Genomic DNA, 18,597 nt, shown 5'->3' on the forward strand with positions numbered 1-18,597 from the left:
TTAACTACTTGTCTTATATTTCGATAACGGATGTCAATGTGTCTAGACCTAGAACCTGTAAAATGATTCTCAGATATGTAAACTACAGATACGTTGTCTTCCATCACAGTGATCGGTCGAATTGGCTGTGTCCAGCTATCTGTGACTAAAGCATCAAACCACGTTAGAGAATTACATGCATCTGAAACACAAGCATATTCAGCTTCAGTAGATGAACAAGAAACAAAATTCTGTTTACGCACATGCCAGTAAACAGGACATCCATTTAAGAACAGCATATAACCTGAAGTACTCTTACGTGATTTCTTATCACTCGCCCAGAACTCCTTGACATCCAGAACTCCTACTCAAAATAAATTAACTTATTAATTCGTAAATGACTGACCAACCACACTCAATGTGTAGTCCTCAATGTAATTACATCTACATGGAGGGAAGTATGTAGTGGGGTATCCAAAAATACTGCTTTAAGCCTAGTACTCTTCAACATCTTCATAATTGATCTAGAGCAGGGGATAGAAGAGGAACTCATCAAATTTGCAGATGACAGAAAGCTGGGCTGAATAGCCAACACTTTAAAAGATAGGATCTAGATCCAGAAGGATTTTGATAGACTTGAACAGCAGGCCCTATCCAACAAAATGCAATTCAGTGATGAAAAAGTATGATTTTACACTTAGGCAAGAAAAACCAAATGCTCAGTTATAAAATAGGTGCTACCTGGCTTAACAACAGTAACTGTGAAGAGGATCTAGGAGTCCTAGTGGATAATCACTTAAATATGAGTCAGCAGTGTGCTGTGGCTATCAAAAAAGCCAATCTAAGCTGCATTAACAGGGAAATAGTATCAAGATTATGTGAAATGTTAGTACAGCTATATACCACTTTGGTAAGACCACATTTGGAATACTACATCCTGTTTTGGTCATCATGATACAAAATACTGTATATGTTAAAATTCCAGGAAGAATTCAAATAAGAGCAGCAAAGATGATTAGGGGGCTGGAGGCTAAAACATATGGTGAACGGTTGCAGGAGCTAGGCATGTCTAGTCTAATGAAGAGAATGACTAGGGGTGATATGATAGCAGTCTTCCAATGTTTGAGGGATTATCACAGAGAAGAGGGGGTCAACCTATTCTCCAAAGCACCTGAGAGCAGAACAAGAAGTATCAGACTTATCAAAGAGAGGTCCAGAACTGAGAAAAATTTCCTGACAGAACAATTAACCAGTAGAATAACTTGTCTTAGAAACTGTGGGTGTTCCATCACTAGAGGTTTTTGAGAAGAGATTGGACAGCCATTTGTCTGAAATGATATAGGGTCACCTGCCTGAGCAGGGGGTTGGAATAGAAGACCCCTGAGGTCCCTTCCAACCCTATTATTCTGTTATTTAACAATGACATGGGTATCACATGAAATGTCATCAACACTAAGAGAATAAGTTGATTGTGAAAAGTGTTGATTCACTGAATTCTGGGCAGTAAATGCTATCATTTTTTGCATATAACTTTCTCAAAAGATTATTTTAAGTTAAACTGGCTCTTTGGATGGGCTTAAAAAAACAAAATATGTGCTTTTTATATATTTTAGCAAGAATTTTATATTTAAAAATAGGTTTAAGAAGTGATTTCCTCTTTCCAGGTCAACTGGGAATGTTTTGGATTAGTTGGAGGAAATGGCTAAGAAAGTTGCTTACTCTATATGATAAACTCTACCTTTGCTAATTCCATCCTTATTTGAAAGAGATAGCAGTAGATAAAGGACACGTTGTTGCTGTAATAAAAATTCAAAAGAACTATTGCTTATTTCTGAGAATGAAGAGGGAAAGAATATCCTAGAGCAGGGGTCTCCAAACTTGGCAATTTGAAGACTTGTGGACTTCAACTCCCAGAATTCCTCAGCCAGCGCCTGGCTGAGGAATTCTGGGAGTTGAAGTCCACAAGTCTTCAAGTTGCCAAGTTTGGAGACCCCTGTCCTAGAGGCAAACCTTAGGACCAGTGAAGAAAACCTTTGCTTTTTTTATTATCCTGAAGTGTTAGTAATTGCCAATGTTGTTGCTAAAGAAAAGGAATGATGTCAGTCAGGAAGAGAAAACAGTACAGCTAGTCCTCAACTTATCGACTTTTTGTGCATCAACCATTCAAAATCATGACTGTGCTGGGCCGTGAGACTTACAATCTGTGCCCAAAGGTACAGCCACAGTAGCACACTGAAGGTCACAGGGATAAAATTCAGGTGCTTGACAATACCACCCTGAGTCCTTGGGGAGAAGGGCGGTATACAAATCAAATAAATAAATAAATAAATAAACTATCACCATTGCTTATCACCATAATCCCAGGCTCAATTCCGGTTGTACGTTGAGGACTATTGGCTGTAAAAGAGCATGGCGCTATAGATCCAGCTGTTTTTGAAGAGGGTATGTGGAAATTGAATTGAATTGAATTAATTGAATATTAATTGCTAAAGTATGGAAGAAATTGGCGCCTCAGAAGTGAGTGCAGCATTAGGTTGCAGGTAAAATGCATAGAGCACATAGGAATATTTGTCAGTTGATTTACAGCATTTGTGATGGTTTTGACTTGGTTGAAAAGCCAATATTAATGCCCATAGCATCAGAAACCATAGGCTAGTTGTGATTTTATGAAGAACGTGGATTTGAAAGACATTGTGTTAATCCTTGTAAAATTCCAGGACTCATTACATTTTTGAAATGGTAATTCTTACTGAATATCTGAGGAAAATTAAGTTTTAAGGCCAGCAAATGAAGATTTCAGACCTCAGTGAACAGTCTGAATGAACAAGAGTGGTTAGCCACAGGATTTGACAGCTTATGTCATTGTTCTTTTTCAGTTGTTTTTCTTTTTCACGACAAGTGAATTTTTCCTTTGACTGTACTGTTCTCTTTATTCAGCACCATTTCTCTTCATCTTTTTTGTGTGTGTCTATGCCTGCCTGCCCCTTCATGGATTACTGCCTTGTCGTGGCGAAGGGGCTTGCGTAATTCAATGAAGCTATGAGCTATGCCGTGCAGGGCCACCCAAGACGGACAGGTCATAGCAGAGAGTTCTGACAAAACGTGATCCACTGGAGAAGGAAATGGCAAACCACTCCAGTATCTTTGCCATGAAAACCCTATGGACAGTACCAAAAGGCAAAACAATATGACGCTGGAAGATGAGCCCCTCAGGTCGGAAGGTGTCCAATATGCTACTGGGGAAGAGCAGAGGGCTAGTACTAGTAGCGCCAGAAAGAATGAAGCGACTGGGCCAAAGCCGAAAGGACGCTCAGCTGTGGATATGTCTGGTGGTGAAAGGAAAGTCCGATGCTGTAAAGATTTTTTCTCCATAGGAACCTGGAATGTAAGATCCATGAATCAAGGAAAACTGGACGTGGTCAAACAAGAGATGACAAGACTGAACATTGACATCTTAGGTATCAGCGAACTAAAATGGACAGGAATGGGTGAATTTAATTCAGATGACCATCAGGTATACTACTGTGGGCAAGAACCCTTCAGAAGAAATGGAGTAGCCTTCATAGTCAATAAAAGAGTAGGAAAAGCAATACTGGGATACAATCCTCAAAATGACAGAATGATCTCAGTTCGAATCCAAGGCAAACCATTCAATATCACAGTAGTCCAGGTCTATGCCCCAACCACCAGTGCTGAAGAGGATGAAATTGACCAGTTCTATGAAGCACTACAGCACCTTATAGAACTAACACCAAAAAATGATGTTCTTATCATCATGGGGGATTGGAATGCTAAAGTAGGAAGCCAAAAGATAACTGGAATAACAGGCAAGTTTGGCCTTGGAGTGCAAAATGAAGCAGGGCACAGGCTGATAGAATTCTGTCAAGAGAATACAATGGTCATAGCAAACACTCTTTTCCAACAACCCAAGAGACGGCTCTACACATGGACATCACCAGATGGTCAACACAGAAATCAGATTGACTATATGCTCTGCAGCCAAAGATGGAGAAGCTCTATACAGTCAGTAAAAACAAGACCAGGAGCTGACTGTGGCTCAGACCATGAGCTTCTCCTTGCAAAGTTTAGGCTTAAACTGAAGAAAGTAGGGAAAAGCACTAGGCCACTCAGGTATGAATTAAATCATATCCCTGACGAATATACAGTAGAGGTGACAAATAGATTTAAGGAATTAGATCTGATAGACAGAGTGCCTGAAGAACTATGGACAGAGGTTCGCGACATTGTACAACAGGTAGCAACCAAAACCATCCCAAAGAAAAAGAAATGCAAGAAAGCAAAATGGCTGTCTGAGGAACCTTTGCAAATAGCTGTTGTGACTCAGGGTCAGCCTGTGGGTCCGACAGCCGGCTCCGATGTATCGGATGACTCAGATGAGGGGGAGGAGGGAAACGAACCGGCTGATGATGGTTTGGAGGCTTTGCAGAGCCCTCAGCCGGGGACCTCTTCTCAGCTGCGTGAGCCCGAGAGTGCGGAGGAAGATGACCCACAGCTGGCCCTGTTCAAGGACGCCCGACGCAGGAGGCAGTCGAGCAGGAACAAACAAAGAAAGGCTGCGGGACTCCTCGGGAGGAGGCACAGGGAGACCACGCCCTGAGCTCTCTATAAAAGGAGTGTTTGGGGAGGGGCTGGTTGCTGAAAGCAACTTTTCCGCTTGAGAAGACAAGCTCTAGTGTTTTTGTTAACTGCGTAATAAATCTTGGCAGATGCCTTTTAGCCTTGGACGCTCTCCAGTCTCTTCTTTCTGAATAGGGGTTTGCCTTATTACAAGGCCAGAAGAGGGCTGGTTCAGAACAGTTTGCTTTCAGCCACCCACCCCTTATTACTACGATGGAGCAGCTTCTTGCCGAGAATGCCCAGCTCACCCAGCAACTCACTTTGCTGGCAGCTCAGGTGGCTCAACTGCAAGCTCAGGTACATGCTGCACCCCCACCCAGGAGGAAATGTCAGATAGCTATGCCGGATAAATTTGCTGGTAATCCAGAACTGTTTCCTGCCTTCCTGGGACAATGCCAGCTTTTTATCAGCGTGAGAGCAGCTGATTTCCCCACTGACCGAGATAAGGTGGGATTCGTGTTGAGCCTTCTGTCGGGGGATGCAGCTCGTTGGGGCACGCCTCTGCTGGCACAGCCTAGCCCTTTGTTGGATAACTTTGGGGGGTTTTGTGACCATATGCGCCTCATGTACGAGGACCCAATTAAGGCGCAGACCGCCACCCGACGCCTGAAAGCTTTGAGGCAGGGTCAGCGCCCTCTGCAGGCCTATATCAGCGATTTCCGGCTGCTTAGCCAGGATTCCGCCTGGAATGAGGCTGCGCTCGTGGATGCCTTCCAGGATGGCTTGTCGGAGGAGGTGTTGGATGAGCTGGCCCGCGTGGACATTCCCTCAGACCTGAATGGGCTGATCCATCTTTGTCTGCGGATCGATGCCCGGCTGCAGCAGCGAAAGAGTCGCCGTGCCACCCCACAGACCCCTGCCGCCCCTGTTGTGTGTGAGCCCCCAGTCCAGAGGGAGGAGCCAATGGAGCTGGGTGCCGCCAGGTCCCGTCTATCGGTGACGGAAATGGACAGACGACGATCGGGGGGGTTGTGTTTTTACTGTGGGGACCCTGGACATTTGGCCGCTTCTTGCCCGAAGAAGCGTCAGCGGGCATCAGTGACCAAGCCTGCCCCGAGAAAGTCCCCTGCTTTGCTGTCGGGAAACGGCCCGAGCCCGATCTAGACGGTGTGATAGATCGGGCGACCCACAACGACCACGCCGAGCGACGCCGTTCCGACAGTGCCTGTGAACCTCCACGGCATTTGATTTTGGAGGCACGTCTGATCCTTCCTGGCAAGCCAGAGGGGATTCCAGTCCATGCCTTAATTGACTCTGGGGCTACCACTAACTTCATGGACTCGGCCTTCGTGGCCAAATGGGCTGTTCCCCAGTGTCCGGTGGATCCGCCCATGCTAGTGGAGACTATTGATGGTCGAGTGCTCCTGTCCGGGCCTATTACGGCCGCCACGCAACCCGTGTGTATGGCCATCAGTTCCCATTTGGAGGCCATCCAGTTCTACATCACTTCGGATCTGCACTTCCCCGTGGTCTTGGGACTGGCGTGGCTCCGGGCGCATGATCCACAGATCTATTGGTCTCAGAACTTGGTCACCTTCCCAAGTTTGCAGTGCGTGGACCACACCCGCCATATCTGTGCCGGCCAGGTGGAGGGTTCCTCAGGGGTTTCCTTGCCTCCCGAACTGTCCGACTTTGCTGACGTGTTCAGCGAGTCAGAGGTGGACCAATTACCCCCGCACAGGCCCTACGACTGCTCCATTGATCTAGTCCCTGATGCGCCTCTCCCAGTGGGGCGTTTGTACTCCATGTCGGAGCCCGAGTTGGCTGCATTGCGGGACTTCCTGTCAAAGAATTTGGCTCGTGGTTTCATCCGGCCCTCGTCCTCGCCAGTGTCTGCGCCCGTGCTCTTCGTCAAAAAGAAGTCGGGCGAGCTACGGCTTTGCTGTGACTACCGGAAACTCAACGCCATCACGGTGCGTAACCGCTACCCGCTGCCCCTCATCCCCGAGCTCTTGGACCGACTCCGGGAGGCTAAGATCTTCACGAAACTGGACCTGCGTGGAGCTTACAACCTCGTCAGGGTTCGGCCGGGTGATGAGTGGAAGACGGCGTTTGGTACTCGCTATGGACATTTCGAGTACACGGTGATGCCGTTTGGCCTGACCAACGCCCCCGCTGTGTTCCAGCATTTTATGAACGACATCTTTCGAGATCTGTTGGACCAGTTTGTCGTGATTTACCTGGACGACATCCTGATTTACTCCCCGTCGCGTGAAGCGCATCATCAGCATCTCCGTCAGGTCCTGCAGCGCCTCCGGAAACATTGGCTGTTTGCCAAGTTGGAGAAGTGCCAGTTCTACCAGGTGACCATCGATTTCCTGGGTCACCGCATTTCTCCTGAGGGCATCGCCATGGAGCCGAGTAAAGTTGAGTCGTTGCAGAGTTGGCAACCCCCGCGTCGCGTGAAGGATGTTCAGCGACTTCTTGGATTTGCCAACTACTATCGGACATTCATCCCTGGCTTTGCTGCCTTGACAGCCCCCCTCACCCGGCTCCTGCAGAAGAAGACTCGGTTCCAGTGGAACGCCCCCGAACAACAGGCGTTCCAAGCTTTGAAGGACGCCTTCATGAAGGAGCCCATCTTGAAGCATCCTGACCCGCAACGGCCGTTTGTCGTGGAGGCGGACGCCTCCGACATTGCCATTGGGGCCGTGTTACTCCAGGCAGCGACGCCCAACGGTACCCTTTTCCCTTGCGCGTATCACTCTCGGAAATTGAATCCCTCGGAGCGCAACTATACCATCTGGGAGAAGGAGCTGCTGGCCATCAAGGCGGCGTTCGAGGCTTGGAGGCATCATCTGGAGGGGGCGCGGCATCAAATCGAGGTCCGGACGGACCACAAGAATCTGGAAAGCCTGCAGACCGCTCGGAATTTGAACCAACGCCAGATCCGGTGGTCCCTCTTCTTTGCGAGGTTTGACTTCCGGGTGCGGTACATACCAAGCGGGCACAACCAGAGAGCGGATGCTCTGTCCAGGAAGCCCGAGTACACCCGAGTGGAAGACAAGCTTCCGCCCAGGACAGTGATCCCCGTCGAGTCTTTTGGCAGATGCCTTTTAGCCTTGGACGCTCTCCAGTCTCTTCTTTCTGAATAGGGGTTTGCCTTATTACAAGGCCAGAAGAGGGCTGGTTCAGAACAATAGCTGAGGAAAGGAGGGAAGCGAAAGGCAAGGGAGAAAAAGAAAGATACACCCAATTGAATGCAGAATTCCAGAGAATAGCTAGAAGAGATAAGAATGCCTTCTTAAATGAACAGTGCAAAGAAATAGAAGAAAATAATAGAATAGGGAGGACCAGAGATCTTTTCAAGAAAATTGGAGAAATGAAGGGAACGCTTAATGCAAAAATGGGCATGATAAAGGACCAAAATGGCAGGGACCTAACAGAGGCAGAAGAGATTAAGAAGAGGTGGCAAAATTACACAGAAGAACTATACAAGAATGACCTTAACGTCCCTGATAATCACAATGAGGTGGTCACTGACCTCGAGCCAGACATCCTAGAATGTGAAGTGAAGTGGGCCTTAGAAAAGCTGAGCAACAACAAAGCTAGTGGAAGTGACAGTATTCCAGCTGAGCTATTCAAAATCTTAAAAGACAATGCAGTAAAAGTGCTACACTCAATTTGCCAGCAAATTTGGAAAACTCAACAATGGCCACAGGATTGGAAAAGATCAGTTTACATTCCAATTCCAAAGAAAGGCAGTGCCAAAGAATGTTCAAACTATCGCACCATTGCACTCATTTCTCATGCTAGTAAAGTCATGCTTAAAATCCTACAAGCTAGACTTCAGCAGTATGTGGATCGAGAACTACCAGAAGTGCAGGCAGGATTTCGAAGAGGCAGAGGAACTAGAGATCAAATTGCCAACATACGCTGGATCATGGAGAAAGCTAGGGAGTTCCAGAAAAACATCTACTTCTGCTTCATTGACTATGCTAAAGCCTTTGATTGTGTGGATCATAACAAACTGTGGCAAGTTCTTAAAGAGATGGGAGTACCAGACCATCTTATTTGTCTCTTGAGAAACCTATATGCGGGTCAAGAAGCAACAGTGAGAACTGGACACGGAACCACTGATTGGTTCAAAATTGGGAAAGGAGTCCGGCAAGGCTGTATACTGTCGCCCTGCCTATTTAACTTATATGCAGAGCACATCATGAGAAAGGCAGGGCTAGATGAATCAAAAGTTGGAATTAAGATTGCCGGAAGAAATATCAACAACCTAAGATACGCAGATGATACCACTCTAATGGCAGAAAGTGAAGAAGAACTAAAGAGCCTCTTGTTGCAGGTGAAGATGGAGAGTGCAAAACTTGGGTTGAAACTTAACATTAAGAAAACCAAGATCATGGCATCTGGCCCTCTCAATTCCTGGCAAATAGATGGGGAAGAAATGGAGGTAGTGACAGATTTTATTTTCCTGGGCTCCAAGATCACTGCAGATGGGGACTGTAGCCAAGAAATTAAAAGACGCTTGCTCCTGGGGAGGAAAGCCATGGCAAATCTAGACAGCACACTAAAAAGCAGAGACATCACCCTGTCAACAAAAGTGTGTATAGTCAAGGCTATAGTCTTCCCAGTTGCAACGTATGGCAGTGAAAGTTGGACCATAAGAAAGGCTGAGCGCCAAAGAATTGAGGCCTTTGAACTGTGGTGCTGGAGAAGACTCCTGCGAGTCCCTTGGACCGCAAGGCGATCAAACCGGTCAGTCCTAGAGGAGATCAATCCTGACTGCTCTTTAGAAGGCCAGATCCTGAAGCTAAAACTCAAGTACTTTGGCCACCTAATGAGAAGGAAGGACTCACTGGAGAAGAGCCTAATGCTGGGAAAGATCAAGGGCAATAGAAGAAGGGGACGACAGAGAATGAGGTGGCTGGATGGAGTCACTGAAGCAGTAGGCGTGAGCTTAAATGGACTCCAGAAGATGGTAGAGGACAGGAAGGCCTGGAGGAATGTTGTCCATAGGGTCGCGATGGGTCGGACACGACTTCGCAGCTAACAACAACAACAACAACAATGCCTGCCTGCCTTAGAGGAAGCATATGATTACACTGATCCTTTAATGCTGCTTTCCCTAAATTGATGCCCTCCAGAACCCATAATTTTCACCGAACATGTCCTTTGGAAAGTTAAAATCTTACATATTTGAAGAGCACCTGATTGAGGAAAGCTGGTTTAAAGTATTCTCCATGCAGTCATTCCTTTAGAAACTCAGATAAGGCGAGGTGCCATTGCTTCCATATTCCTTTCATTATTGGTATTTTCACACTATTAAGTGCTAATGTGCTCAAGCTGACTTCATATGCTGACACATCTTGGAAATTTACTAGACCGTGTAATCGGGTGCAGAAGTGTAAACCATAAAAGGGCTAGATAAAATTTAATTTCATTAAATAGTAAAGGATGAATTTCCTCTATAAATTCAAATCATTAAGATCAAACAGTTTTAAATATAATTATTTTGGTTAAGTTAAACTGTGGCCAATACCTTTTTGTTCAGTCTAGCATCTAAGCAAGGCTTTGCTGGTGATCCTTTCAGGGCTGCCTTCCACTGCTCAACTGTCCCAGCATCACTGAAACACTTTGTGTTGGTCCTTATTTACTGTAGATCTGTTGTCCAGTTTGCTGTTCCTCTTAAACTATTTTCAACAAAACCACTTCATAGAGATGTACTATTTTACTTGGGCTATCCTGCAGTATTGAGTTTGTGTATGTGTGGTGTTTATGTGTGGTGTGTGTGTGTGTGTGTGTGTGTGTGTGTGCATGTTCTGCTGTTTTACAGACATTCCAAACAATGTAAAAGTTCAGCAACACAATCTCTGCTTATGATTATATTTAAGCTGCTCCATTTATAATACTTAAATGAAATCTTATTTTGTGTTCTCATTCTTCAGGTCTTTTATTCGTATTCATTATTTCATCATATTGAAATCCTCATTGTAATCTAGATTCTGTGAAAGCCTAGATTTATCCTTCTCTTCTCTTCTCTTCTCTTCTCTTCTCTTCTCTTCTCTTCTCTTCTCTTCTCTTCTCTTCTCTTCTCTTCTCTTCTCTTCTCTCTTCTCTTCTCTTCTCTTCTCTTCTCTTCTCTTCTCTTCTCTTCTCTTCTCTTCTCTTCTCTTCTCTTCTCTTCTCTTCTCTTCTCTTCTCTTCTCCTCTCCTCTCCTCTCCTCTCCTCTCCTCCCTCTGTCTCTGTCTCTGTCTCTGTCTCTGTCTCTGTCTCTGTCTCTGTCTCTGTCTCTGTCTCTGTCTCTGTCTCTGTCTCTCTCTCCATAAAAGATTGCAATGTAGTCTTCATATCTGTGATTAAAATAATAAAAGCGAAGTTCCAAGTGCTTAACTAGTCAAAAATTGTGAGGGTCAAAAAGTATTTCGTTACTTCTTGAGATCCAAGTTACATGAGCATCCATCTCAACATGTATTGTTTGTGTGGAAAATGTTCAATATGCGATAAATGCATGGGAAAAAGATGGAGAAATAAATAAATGTGACAATATTGTAAATTTAGTTCCATGGCTGCATAATGCCTGTACATGGAACATTGTGCATGACATGAAAGCTAGCTACAAATTAATATGCTTTATACATTACTTATATTACCCCCTGCCTCTTTTAATGTAGAGAATAGCTCACAGGGTCAAATAAACCTTTTTTGCGGGGTGGGGTAAGGATGATTTAATCAGACACTTTTGAAATCAGAAACATAATCAGGTTGTTCAAACTATTCTAAAATGTAATTAATATTCTAGCTTTAAAAGAGTTCAGAGGTGGTATGAAATGTGTTAAATATCCATTTTTATTTGTGTTCCAAATGAGCTTTAATTCTTTCTTCCAGGCTGACAAGAAGGAAAGAGGGAATGCCTTGAACACAGCAATAGATAATATGTGCAAGAAAACAAGAGATCTCCACAGACAGGTAATCTCCCCAGGGACAAAGCATGTTAGTTTTATGCAATTAGGAAGAATTAATTCCATGGATGAGGATATTAAACAATTACTTACAGTACTGGAAAAGAAAGAGTTGTGATATTTAAGCAAAAATGCTACAGATTTAGATATCATTTCTGCAGATTGACTCCATCAGGTTTACTAAGAACAAAGGGCAATCCCCAAATATTAATTATTAACTTGGGTTTTTCATTCTATGAAATTGGAAAATAGGTTACTACAACATGCTGCACAACAATACTTCTTCTGAAAGAATGAAAAATATTTGTTATAATTTTTAAAATGCTTATAATTCATTTTATATTAGAACCCTTAAAGTTCTTGAACAATTAGTTTTCTTTAGTCAGTTGAAGTAGATTTGAAATATTAGATGTGGCTCTACATCTAATATGATATGATATATTAGCATTCCATAGTGAGCATCCCTACAGCAAGATCCTATGTATGAGAGGCATCCTTAGCTGCAGCACCCTTAGAAAGCCAAATACTTGGCTTTTGCCACATGCAGGAAATTAAAATCACATTCTGACTCATGGAATATCCTTTGAGAGTATCTTTTCCCTTTAACAACATTTTGAAAGCATTTTGTTGTTTCCTTTTAGTCTATTAGCATTTTCATATCTGCTGCTAAGAAGCAGGAAATAAATATTTCACAGTGAATAATTTAATCCAATTGCATTGGCAATAGCTTTATTTAAAGGCTGTTTTTCCTGATGCAACCACTCCATGCACCTTTTTTCATAGGTTGGATGTTGTAAATTATTACCTTGTCACTCACCAAACATCTAGCCTTTCAACCTAGCAGCATCAAAACATACCACGAGATGATTTAGGTGACTCCGAGCAGTGTATTAACTTGCTGGGTTAACTTTCCAGCAGCTTTGATACAAAACAATGTCCAAATACCAAGACCTTTCTGTTGGGTTGATTTTCATTCTCAAGAACTAAGTAAACAGGGAATTGTTTGAGTTTGCTGGGATATGGTTTTGGGCTCCATATACGATGGAGAAACTCAACTATTATATTCTGCCAAAATTGCTGAATAATTCTGCCCTATCTCTAATAAACGTTGTTCCCAGTTATGAGTGTCCATGAGAGGTCATAGTGAGTGGAATGGGGAACATATTTGTATGCAGTGGTGGGATTCAGATATGTGAACAAGTGGGTCTCTGTGTGGATGCTGTTTCTGGAAGCCCATTCTGGGCCTGGGCAACAAAAAATCAGCTACCGGTTCTGCCAAAGTGGTGCGAACTGGCTGAATGCCACCACTGCTTGTATGTGCATAAGCAGTCTGATTACTGCCACCATCATTTTATTTAAAGAGAAATTTCTTTGGCATCTTTATTTCATAGGAAGCAAATGGGACTTTTTCCTTGTCCTTCTGTAGGTGACAAAGGGGACAGGATGGGTGGCAAACTAAATTCCATTTTCAGAATTATAGATTTCAAAGGAGACTTAAAGGCTGTATTATGTAGATGAAGATTTGGCAAGCCCATTGAGAGTAGAAGACAAAAAAGAAAAAGGAAATGTCATTTTTTTAGGACTTCACTTAGTTATCTCCTCTGGCATAAAACACACATACTGACATAAGCACAATACAAATAAAACAAAATAGTACTAATGATACAAAAAGACAAAAAAATGTGTCTGTCCCTGATTTTCATCATCTCTGCATCTCTGTAGATGGCTGTTCTCTTATTGTTTCCCTGCTTTTCTTCTCTTGATTAAGGTGAATTTTTTACCTGATAAGAGTCATAGACTGGAGAGATGCTACTTAATCAAGATGGGAAGCGAAATGGGGATGATTTTTTTTTTCCTTTTAGGAAAGTTTTCCTCCAGAAACATTTTGGGAAGAAAAGACTCACATATGAACAAATATGGACCCTGATTTCCTTTTACACTAACAAATCTGAATCTGTTAACCAACTTCTAATCCTGGCATGTGAGAGGGAGAAAATCAGGAGTCTGGATATCAGTCTATTTTTTTTCCACCTAATACATTTCTGATTACTTTAAACTGTTATTGACTGCAACAATTGAAAAACAGTTAGGCAGCATATACTAGTAAGACGATCATTTTCAATGAACATTTTGGGAGGGTGAATCAAAAGACCAAGATCCTATGAGGGAGCGAAGGATTTTAGAAATGAACCATTGGCTTAAAAATTGGTGTCATCAACAGAACTTCAGCTTCCTAGACCATCATCTGCATTACCTACATGAAGGGCTACTGGCAAGGGATGGCCTGCACCTCATAAGAACTGAAAACAATTTATTCGGAAAATGACTGGCTCATCAAAAGGGCTTTAAATTAAAATGGAGGGGAGAAGGTGGGGCAATCTTCATGACCTTTAGAACCTAATGCCAAGCAAAAACCACAAGATAACCAATCATATATGGAGGTAGGGAGTAAAGAGAAAGAAGAAAGAAATAAAGAAAAATATAATGAAGTAGAGAGTGATGGGAAGGATGGAAACCCCAGTTACAAAGTAGGAAATATAAGAAACATACCCAAGACCAATAAAGGACTCAAATGCCTGTACACTAATGCTCAAAGTTTAGGGAACAAACAGGGTGAAGTACTATATAATCGCCATTACTGAAACTTGGTCGGACGAAACTCATGAATGTACTAATAGAAGGATACAAACTATTCAAAGGAAGTAGACCTAACAAAGGAGGAGGTGGAGTTGCATTATATAATAAAGACCACTGCATATCTACAGAAATCCACAAAACCAAGGATGAAAACCTCCTAGAATCCATATGGGTCAATATAAAAGGAAAAAAAAAGAAAAGTGGGAGATAGAACAGATTCCTAACCAACTTAGCTGACAACTTTATCATCCAAACGGTAGAGGAGGGAACTAGAGGAAGAACTATACTGGACCTAATTCTTACTAATAGAGAAGAAATGATAGAGGGAGTTCACATTGCCAGAACCTTGGGCAAGAGTGACCATGTCATATTGGAATTCAATATAATACAAACACAAGCAATAGAAAATAATCCAACCAGTGTCTTAAACTTCAAAAGAGCTGATTTTAACAAACTCAGAGAGAGCTTAAGAAAAATTTCATAGATAAAAAAATCCTAAAGGGGAAAACAAGTAGAATGGGAAACACTGAAAAATATGATCATAAAAGCCCAGTCCAACACAATACCACTGAAGAAAAATCAAGAAATCTAAGAAGAAACTAGCATCATTGCAAAAAGATCTTTCTGATAAACTGAATGACAAAAAGGACAAGTACAAAAAATGAGGGACACATAAATAAGACAAAATATCAACAGATAGCCCAAATCAGCAAAGCTGAAGCCAGGAAAGCAAAGTCAGTCAGGACTTGCAACAAAAGTCAAAGATAATAATAAAAAAAAGTTTCTTTCAACATATAAATAACAAGAAAAAAGTCAAGGAAACAGTTGGTCCACTTAAGAGAGAAGATGGCAAGGAAGTAACAGCCAGTAGAGAGAAAGCAGAGCTGCTTAATTCACTCTTTGCATCAGTCTTCATGCAAAAAGAAACTATAACCCAACCTACCAAAAACATAACTGTAAAAGACAGACTAGAAATAAAAATTAAAATAACTAAGAAAATGGTAACAGAATACATTATAGAGGCTATAAAAGATGGACATTATAGAGGCTATAAAAAGGCAAAAAAGGATAAGACTCTGGGCCCATAATACTATATGTATTAACAGCAGCAAGAATTGTATTTGCCCAATATTGGAAAAATGAAAACTTACCAACTGAAGAAGTACTAATTAAGAAAATTCTAGAGTGCGCAGAAATGGATAGATTGACTTTAGAGACTAAAGAGAAAGAAGACTCAGTGTACTTTAGAAAATGGGATAACTTTTACCAATGGCTAGAACAGGGGTCAGCAACCTTAAACACTCAAAGAGCCACTTGGACTCATTTCCCAGAGAAAAAAAACACTGGGAGCCTCAAAACTTGCACATGTGCATGCACGTGAGGAGGGAGGGAAGCTTGATTGAAGAGGTTAATTAAAAAGAAATAGAGGCTGCTGTGCATGAGTTCTCTCTCTCTCTCTCCCTCTCCCCCTCCCTTCTGATCTTCTGCTCACCTGGCAAGTTCACTTCATGCTGTTCTCGGACAAGCTGACACAGCCAAGGCAGGAGCCCCACCCAATGAGCTTGTCAGCTTCTCGGTGAACAGCGTGAGGCCACTCTCTTTTTTACACACACACACACACATACAGAGAGAGAGAGAGAGAGAGAGAGAGAGAAGGGAAGCGCAAGTGCCTCTCTCTCTCTCTCTGTCTCTATCTTGCTCTCTCTGCAAATGTGGAGGTCGACTGGGAGCTGCAGGAGAAGGCCAAAAGAGCTGCATGCGGCTCCAGAGCTGTGGGTTGCCGACCCGTGAGCTAGAAAAATGAGTCAGAGAGAAATGTGATATGTAATTTTGAATATATATTAGTAAGAAAAGGGACTGAGTGATTAATTAACATTGTTTATGATAATTAACTGTATCTATTACTGTTAGTTAAATACCTGTACCCAGACAATGTGCTGTCTGGGTACTAACCCTAACCCTAACCCTAACCCTAACCCTAACCCTAACCCTAACCCTAACCCTAACCCTAACCCTAAATATTGAAAATGTTACCTGGGGAAACCCTATCCCCAATCCCAACCCTAACCCAAACCCCAATCCTAATCCTGACCCCATTTTACCCCTAACCCTATAAAAACTAATAAAATTTATTTTAAAAAAGGGGGAAAAACAGACCCAGAAAAGTACAGAACAATCAGCTTAACATCAATATGTGGGAAGATATTGGAAAAAATAATAAACAGATAATAAACAGATCTGTGAACATCTAGAAACAAATAAAGTTGTAACTAGAAGCCAGCGTGGGTTTGTTAAAAACATATCATGCAAAACCAATCTTATTTCATTCTTTGACAAACTGACTAAATTAGTACACCAGCGAAATGCTGTGTATTAAATAGTGGGTTCTTGGGTGCAGGAATGATGATGCGAGGCTGAGTACAGGAAAACTCATACTTTTATTTCTTGCTGGAAACTGTACTGAAGCAAGGGCTGCAACCAGCCGCAATATATAGTCTAGCCCCTAGGCGGCAGCCAATAGGTTTGAACCACCCATTGCCTCCTGGGGCTAGCCAATTGCAGGACAGGAGACAGTTAGTCTGGGTTGCTGGAGAGCCGTTAGCTGTTCCAGCAACCCACGTGGTGTAACACAAGAGCCCAGTACATAACACTGTGGACATGGTATATTTGGACTTCAGCAAGGCATTCGACAAAGTAGACCCCAACCTTCTTCTTGGTAAACTAGAAAAATGTGGGATAAATAGTATCACCCCCAGATGGACTTGTAACTGGCTGACAAATCATACTCAATGAGTTGTTAATGGTGCTACATCTACACGAAGGGAAATGAACAGTGGGGTACCACAAGGTACTGTCTTAGGCCCAGTACTCTTCAACATCTTCATAAATGACTTAGATGAGGGAATAAAAGGGGAACTCATCAGATTTGCAGATGACACTAAGTTTGTAGGAATAGCCAATACCCCAGAAGACAAGCTCCAGATCTAAAAAGATCTTGACAGACTTGAACAATGGGGAATATCTGACAAAATGAAATTTAATGCGGAGAAAAGCAGGGTTTTACACTTAGGCAGGAAAAGACCAAAGGTAAAGGTACAGATTTTTTTTACCCACTTTTGAAGGATGGAGAATTGCAGCTTTGTTGTTCTTGATAAACCTGCCATTGTTCCAGCATTTCATCTCCGAGAGATCAAGGTTTTGTAAAATCTCAAAAAAATAAATAATAATATCAAAAGGTTAAAAAAAATTCCTTTGGGATTGTAAGCTTCTCCTTTCTCTGAAGAAGCTTAAAAAGCTAGAGCTTAAGAATTACTTTAAAGAATACTAAAAAGTTACTAATTGAGAAGAACTATAAAAAACTGTCAGCCGCATTAAGTAGACAAGACCAGGAAATCAACTAGGTTACAGGTAATCCTCAACTTACAATCACAATTGAACCCAAAATTTCTGTCATTAAGTGTGAGACATTTGTTAAGTGAGTTTTGCCCCATTTTACAACTTTACTTGCCATGGTTGTTAAGTGAATCACTGCAGCTGATAAGTTAGTAACCTGGTTGTTAAGTGAATCTGGCTTTCCCCATTGACTTTGCTTGTGAGAAGGTCGCAAAAGGGGATCACGTGACCCAGGGACACAGCAACCGTCATAAATGTGAGTCAGTTGCCAAGAATTTTGATTACATGACCATGGCGATGCAGCACTTTTTTCAGTGCTGTTGTAACTTTGAACAGTCGCTAAACGAAGTGTTGTTAAGTCAAGGACATCCTGCATGGATTTTGTGGATGACTACTTTAAACATGAGCCAACACTGTGCGACAAGAGCCAAAAAAGCTAATACAATCCTTGGTTATATAAACAGAGGCACAGAATCAAAATCATGTGAAGCATTAGTACCATTTAATAAATCCTTAGTAAGACCACACCTGGAATACTGCATCCACTTTACACAAAAGATGTTGAGACTTTGGAAAAAGTACAAAGAAGAGCACCTAAGATGATTAAAGGCCTGGAGACAAAAACATATGAAGAACAGTTGGAGGAATTGAGTATGTACGCTCTAGAGAAAAGAAGGACTAGGGGTGACATAATAGCAATATTCCAGTATTAGAGGGGCTGCCACAAACAAGAGAGGGTGAACTTATTTTCCAAAGCACCAGAAGGCAAGACAAGAAACAACGGATGGAAATTAATCAAGGAGAGAAGCAACCTAAAATTAAGGAGAAACTTCCTACTAGCGAGGACAATTAACCAGTGGAATAGCTGGCCTTCAGAAGTTGTGGGTGCTTCATCAATGGAGGTTTTTTTTTTAAAAAAAAGACTGGACAGCCACCTATCTGAAGGGTTATAGGATCTCCTGTTTGAGCTTGGGGTTGGACTAGAAGACCTCCCGGGTCCCTTCCAGCTCTATTTTGATTACGTGTGCTACAAAGTGG

General features: G+C 42.5%; 1 protein-coding gene across 1 annotated transcript in view; it reads left to right on the forward strand.

Moving 5' to 3' along the window:
- Positions 1–18,597, forward strand: part of CTNNA3 (catenin alpha 3) — a gene marked incomplete at its 5' end in the record, with an annotated part of 847,188 nt that overhangs the window by 427,856 nt on the left and 400,735 nt on the right. Inside the window, one exon of the mRNA XM_081329881.1 lies at positions 11,456–11,536. Coding sequence (XP_081186007.1) covers positions 11,456–11,536 — 81 coding nt within the window. The remainder of the gene's footprint in view (positions 1–11,455; positions 11,537–18,597) is intronic.

The sequence above is a fragment of the Vipera berus genome, assembly GCF_964194415.1.
Source record: "Vipera berus genome assembly, chromosome: 5".
In the NCBI taxonomy this organism is placed as follows: domain Eukaryota; kingdom Metazoa; phylum Chordata; class Lepidosauria; order Squamata; family Viperidae; genus Vipera; species Vipera berus.